Source organism: Berghia stephanieae, chromosome 15 (genome assembly GCF_034508935.2).
Source record: "Berghia stephanieae isolate SIO BIC M18660-M18661 chromosome 15, UCSD_Bste_1.3, whole genome shotgun sequence".
In the NCBI taxonomy this organism is placed as follows: Eukaryota; Metazoa; Mollusca; class Gastropoda; order Nudibranchia; family Aeolidiidae; genus Berghia; species Berghia stephanieae.
This window is the reverse complement of record NC_088374.1, coordinates 9310251-9317750: the sequence shown is the minus strand read 5'-3', so window position 1 is coordinate 9317750 and position 7500 is coordinate 9310251. Positions and strand designations below refer to the sequence as shown.

Genomic DNA, 7500 nt, shown 5'->3' with positions numbered 1-7500 from the left:
CTAGCACCGCATCTGTAGGGGCTGCTTTGCCTGACGACCTCCCAGGTTATTTTTGGTGTTTTATTTGTGTTTATTTGTTGCCAATAGTGCATTGCTAATTTGGTGCTTTTTGCTTTGCTTTCATGTGTTATGGAGGCTTTGTGATTGTTGTATCTTGTTTTGAATGGGGGCTCTGTGCTGCCGATGTATTGTGCTACGGTGTTGTCAGTGGTTATGGTGGCTTTGTAGACTATGGCGCTTTTTGGCAGTTTCCTTTTACAGGGCAGTTGTCCTTGCTTCTTTCTACAGTTGCAGTTGTCGTTATTTTTATTGATATTGTTGGGTTCGGATATGATTTGTCTGTTGTGGTTGGTAATGATCTGTTTCATGTTTTGTGCACAGCTGTAGCTTATCTTGACGTTGTTTCTGTTGATTATTGTATGCAGGCGATGGTTCTTCGGGAAGTGTTTATCGATGAGTGCAAGGAACTGTTTGCCGATATTTGAAGTGATTGCGTTGTTGAACGGCGGGTTGAACCATATTATGTTCCCTTTTCTGTTTTTTTTTTTTTTGGTGTTGTGGCGTGCATTACATTTTTGTATTTCAGTGCTGAGGTGTCTCCGCTCTGTTTGAGTGCCATTTCGTAGTCTTGTTTTGTTTCGTTGAATATGTCTTCATTTGAAGAGAGGTTGTTTAGCCGTTGTTCTATCATAGTGGGTATTTGTTTTATTATCGTAGGTGGGTGGTTGGAGTGTTTATGGATGTATAATAGGGCGCTGTTGGGTTTCTTGTATGGTCCATACGTGTTAGTTTTGAGGCAGAGGGTTGTGTCCAGGAAATCGACGGTGTAGGTTAGTTTCTAGCATGATTTTGAGGTCGAGATCCTTGAATAATTTTATGAGTTTTTTCTTCATTCTCTCAATGTTGGATTATGATGTTGTGGTGTGTGTCCACTCTAATAAATTGAAGCTCAAAACGCATAAGGTCAAATAACCCTTTTCCCCTCCCCCCCCTCCCGACCCTATCATACCCTCCTCCCCCTCTTCCCCCCCCCCTCCGTCTCTTCCCCCCCCCCCTCCCCGCTTCCCCACGCAACAACATTAAACAACACAATATCATACACACACATGTATACACCACACACAACACACGCACACACACACATTTACAGACACACACACACACATAACATAACCAATGAGAGCACACTACAACAATGTCACTACACATCAAGACTAATCACCACGACACAACGGAAGTAAGGGCACAAGGAGTGTAAACACCAATCTCAAACGGAATACAATTTTCTTCGGACATTATGCCAACTGAAGACGTGGACGAAAGCCACAGAAACACATGTCTTGGCCACATATAAGTGAGTGATACAATTTATATATTTTTATATAAATATATATATATATATATATAATATATATATATATATATATATATATATATATATATATGTATATACTAGTAAAAATCCCGCAATTTCGCGAGGAAAGAACTACTTTCATTCGATATTGTACCCACCGAAACTTAAACTTTCACAAAATCTATCAATGTTTTGTTCTCGAGTTTTTAAAATGCTTCTATATGATGACAAATTAAATAAATATACGCCTCACAAAAGATCAACGTTGAAAAGACAAATTGAAAGAATTAGTGGTGTTGTGGGAGCTTTCGGAATGTCTCCCCTTTAATTAACTTATGGTAAAACAAACAACCTTGTACTTTTACTAAGACTTATGACTAACCGTAAGAGAAAAAAAAATCCTCCGATCTCGAGCTTACCCTAATAGAAAAAAATATAACAAATTGAATAAATAAACGCCTGACAAAAGATCAACGGTGAAAATACAAATTGAAAGAATACTGGGGATGTTGGAGCTTTCGGAATGTCTCCCCTTTACTTAAGTTATGAAAAAACAAACACCCTAGCACCTTTACTAAGACTTATGACTAACCCGAATCCTTTTCTTTTAAATATAGAAAAAAAAAGATCCTTCGATTTCGACCTAACCCTTATAGAAAAAAAAACCTCGGACTGCTTTGCACTACCTTTCAATACTTCACAAATCAAAATGGCGGCTGAATATCGAAACAATGGTCAAACTCCATCTGTCAACTTTTGGTTGTTCTTTCTGTCGTAAAAACGCCAAACTCACAACTTTTTACAGTGACGAAATTGGTTGTTTTTGAGAGTGTTAGTGTCGTCGGTACGTATTTTATGATATCTGTGAGACTCAACGAACTTTCAAACTAACTTTAAATTATAAAAGGAAATCAAGTTATCTAGTTATCTATCTGTAAAAAATACATTTCCAATTTTCAACTCTTTCAATAGAGTTGTGCCCCATATAATTTTTTTTCTTGACTCAAATAAGCACAATGTTCTCCACAAGGCTATATTTTTTTAAAAGAAAGGATATATAATTTAATAACAGCATCTGCCAATAATTTTACTACCCACCCTCTCTCTCCAATTTTCCTTCTCTCACATACATAAACCCCAACCCATCAACTATCTCTCTCTCTCTCTCTCTCTCTCTCTCTCTCTCTCTCTCTCTCTCTCTTTCTTTCTCTCTCTCTCTCCTTTCCTTCTATATTTTTTACGAGGGGAGTAAAAGATCTGAAACCTGGTACTTCGCGAGGTCTTCCTTTAGCTCTCTCCTTACCAGCTAATTTTAGAATTTTCCCCGAAAATTCACACCCACCCAGCACAAAAATAGATTTGTCTTACTCAAACAAAAAATTACCAAGTAAGCTCTACAACACAGTGTTTAGTATTTATAGCTGTCATCAAAGCATTTCTTTACATTTTGTGATGTACAAGAGAAATCAGCAGAATGAGAAAAGTGTCGTTACAACCGAACGAATGTGACGATTTTCCTATGGGTGGTAAGGAGAGGGTTAAGACTCAGGTTTGAGAGCTTATGCCCAGATGAATGTCATTTTAAATCGATCGATACTTCAAGTAACTTTTTTCTGGCCATTTTTTTTTTCAAATTCGTGTCTTCCCAGAGAATGGCAGTTAACTTTATGCGGCTATATGGTCACTAGCTTTCGGATCGGAAATTCCTGGGTTCGAGCCACGTTCGACACATAGTTGAGTCCTTGATGAAGACTCTTTGCTCACATTCTCTCACCGTACTCATGTGTAAAATGAGTACCTGGCCAGTAGCAACGTTGTCTCTGTCCGAAAAAAATGTAACGTCACCTAACAGGCGTCATGTCCCGTCCTAAATGTTAAATGTTCCTGTTGGTCAGGGACCCCTTGCAAAGCACTTTGAGCTCAATTAATTAGTGGATATTGCGCTATATAAAAGCTCATTTTTTTTTTTAATTGTAAAGCTCAGTTAAATCAACTCTCTCCTTACCAGTTATTTTCAGAATTATACCCAAACATTTATACCCAAAGATAGATTTTTTAAACAGTCACGAGTAGGACTTATATTCTATATCCTGTTCACAGAAAAAAAGCGCTCTGCAATAAAGTGTCGAGTTTTTATAGCTTAAATATAACAAAAGAATTCAGAATGAGACAATTGTTGGATGCATTGTAACTAATGTGACGATTTTTCTAAGGGTGGTAAGAGGGTTAACTAGTTAACCTTAAAACTTCAAAGATTAGTAGATTCAAATGATCCCAAAATTGAAAAGGAATTCTTATACACTTTGAAAAGATAAACATATAGTGAATTGTACATCTGGAGGTAATCATATATTTTCTGACCAATATGGAATATCTTTAAAGGAAATTGTACTTCTGGAGTTTTATTATTATTATTATTATTATTATTATTATTATTATTATTATTATTATTATTATTATTATTATTATTATTATTATTATTATATTATTATTATTATTATTATTATTTTATTATTATTATTATTATTATTATATATTATTATTATTATTATTATTATTATTATTATTATTATTATTATTATTATTATTATTATTATTATTATTATTATTATTATTATTATTATTATTATTATTATTATTATTATTATTATTATTATTATTATTATTATTATTATTATTATTATTATTATTATTATTATTATTATTATTATTATTATTATTATTATTATTATTATTATTATTATTATTATTATTATTATTATTATTATTATTATTACCTATTCATTTATTTTCATTTTCATTGACAGCTGAGAAGTGCCAGAAAATTTCGTCCGCCGGTATCCCTGCCTATGCCGGCACCATGAACACAACCAGAGATGGCTATACATGTCAACGTTGGGACAAGACATCTCCTACATTTCACACTTACAACTTATCTCCTGAACTGTATCTGCTGGACGACAAAAACGTCTCGTTGGCTGGGAATTTTTGCAGGTCATTCGGTGAACCGTATTTGTGGTGTTGGGTAACGGACCCGTTAAAGCTATTTTCATTTTACGAACCGCCAATATGTGGGGCTTAACTCTGAATCAAGAACAAAGTGTGATTTCATAAGAAGCTGGTTCCCAGCTCATTGGAAGGGAAAAACTACTCTCCCGGAGGACTGAATACATACCTTGGTTTTAGAATTATTTAATCTTATTTTCAAGTCTAAATAGTATATGCTGAACGTCAATAAAAATCATCTATCCTCTCTCTTTTACGTCCAGCAGTCTTTAGAATCTGCCTATACATACTGTTACTAAAATAGTTGTGCCACTTTATGATTTCATATGTAACCTATTCATTATCATTAGTCCACCGAATGACTGGTTACATTACACTTCCACAGATTTTGGAACCGGAAAAGTAGAGGATGTGACGTCAGGACTTACCCATACCAAGCTCGAAAAAAAAAAAACAACATAATTAAAAAAAAACAAAGGCAGAGGACGTCGGGTGCTTGGTATGGGTAAGTCTAGCTGCTCTTTTCTTTATTCTTAGTATTTTGTCTGTGTCCGACGTCTTTATCCGGATGAGGGCAGAGGGCGGCAGTGCCGGGTCGTCGGAGTCAGTCTCCGGTGTGAATTAGCCCTTATACTCTTGAGCCACGATAATTGAAAATCGAACAAAGTCGTTCGATTTTTCATTCATATACAATCAAGAGAGTTTAATGTTAATCATCTGGAGACACGCCCACACGCGCGCACACACACACACACACTACTTTTGAAACAAAGACATATGAGAGTGGGTGAAAGGCTATCTTGAACCTATAAAACCTTAACATTGAATCGAATCATTCTCTCACACAGACTATATCTTCACAGGAAATGACTTTGCCTTTTATTCTAATCAGTAGTGTAATATTTTCAAAAAGGGGTGAGTGAAAAAAATGATTTAATTCTTCTAAATACTTTCTGGTCTACAGACTATGTATCAACAACATTATCTGCCTATTCTTCCTAAATCCTAAGATTGTATTATTATGGCTTTGATATGCATTGTATCATTATGACTTGTATATATTATGTAATTTGATCATACAATACACAATCGTGTTTTATCTAGATTAGTACAGACTTGTAAACTTCATGAGGTCAGAGTAACTATCATTTGTTTACTGCATGCTATCTGGGCGCTAGCGTTATTTATTCATACTTTTATTCTATACTTTTATCGCTCGCACAGTAGACTATTTTACTGTGATATTATTAGGCTTAATATAGCCGACTGTATCATTGGAACCTGCTCATTATGTCTTACTATAGACTAGCCTTGAAGCAAACATAATCATTATCATAAGATGAGGACTTTACTACTAGTAAATATAATGTATACGCATTATCTAAAACTACCACTGTCTGAGGGCAAACCATTCTCGCTAACAGTTCAAGGAAGTTTAACACGGAGAAATCTGACGCCATGTATATATTTATGGGTGTGTCTTTTTTTACGAAACCCGCCGAAACCCGCCGAAACCCGACGAAACCCGACGAATCCCGACAAAGTTATGGGAAGTAGGTGGCAGTGGGGAGTGATCCTAGAACTCAGGGAAGTGTACACCATTGGGGAGTGAACCTGGGACTGGGTTTCGGCGGGTTTCGTAAAAAAGACACACCGTATATTTATCATATCAAACGATATTTCATGCCCTTCACATGCTGGAATATAAAGAGGAATTCCAGCATGACACCATTGCAGCAGCCCGGGACACAACATTAAAGACCAGAGAGAAGGCCAGCCCAGCCCGGCTAAGAACCTTACCTTCCACAAGACAAGCTCTTCGCAAAAATAAACAATTAGTGTGGCTATGTTCAGTGCTCAATGATGTTATAAAACAAAAATCTGTAAATACACACATGAATACTTATAAAACAGAAGATTTATTCTGTTTTATATATTACATTTATTGTTAAATATAAGTGGAACTGAAACTTGTTTTGTTTTGTTTTGTTTTTTGTTGTTGTTTTTTGGTTGATTTATTATTTACTTTATTGTGAAGATTATAGCCTTAAACAGCTATACAAGCCATTGACTGTTGCTGTTTATTATTATCGTTAATTATGTAACGGGTAACTCATAGGATTTGCTGATCTCTATTATATTAAACATAGTAAATAGGGCGTTCTAAGGGTCTAGAAGCTGACTGCCAATGTAAACTGTTTTGAACAGCTTGCTTTTCCCTGTACAATTTTTTTTCACGATCTGTAGATGAACAAATTGTCCTAGTTCTGTGGTATACTTCAATTATCGTACCAGTGCCTAAAAAAGCATCCTCCAACAGAATTGAATGATTACAGTCCTGCCGCATTAACATCAATCGTCGTGAAATGTTTAGAAAAATATTTTGAAATGGCAACTTCTACAAACAGTGTGTGATTACGAGATACTAGACAAACACAAATTTGCTTATAAACATGGACGCAGCGTAGAAGATGCCTTATTAACTGTTATGAACACGATGATAAAACATCTAAACAAATCACCCGCAAAATATTCACGAATCTTATACGTTGACTTTTCATCTGCTTTCAATTCAATGATAACAACCATCAACAAGTTATCATCCATGAACCTACCACGATATCTCATAAAATGGTTCCATAACTTTCAATTGGAAAGACTTCAGACCGTCAAAATGGGAATACAGTCATCGGCAACAAAGTCCATTTCAATTGGCTGTCCACAAGGATGTTTTAGCTCCCCAATTTTTGTATATTTTGTACACAAATGATGGTATATATATTTATGACGAATGTCTTATTATTAATTAAGCAGACTATACAGCCATTTTGGAGTTTTGAATAGCCAAGAATCAGAAAATTATTATATAAACCAAATTAAACATTTTGTGAATTGGTGTAAGAAAAACTGCCTTGAATGTAATGTATCAGAAATAAAATAACCTATTTGTGATTTCAGAAAAGGTCAGGTTCCTCCAAATGCCATCAAAATAAATTATCAAAAAGTTGAACTTGTCAAGCAATTCAAATATTTAGGAATGATCATTGACGAATCACTTAATTTCAAATCTCATGTAGATGGCAACTCTAAAAAAAGAGCTTTATATAACGCAATATTCACTAAATGTGCTCAAAGCGCTT

The 7500-nt window shown here is 35.0% G+C and overlaps 1 protein-coding gene across 1 annotated transcript in view; it reads left to right on the top strand.

Annotated features, from left to right (window-relative positions):
- Positions 1-7500, top strand: part of LOC144960454 (uncharacterized) — a 17491-nt gene that overhangs the window by 9915 nt on the left and 76 nt on the right. The window contains exon 5 of the mRNA XM_078893549.1: positions 4162-7500. This exon is cut by the window's right edge and continues 76 nt beyond it. Within this exon, the coding sequence (XP_078749675.1) occupies positions 4162-4436 (275 nt within the window). The 3' untranslated portion in view covers positions 4437-7500. The remainder of the gene's footprint in view (positions 1-4161) is intronic.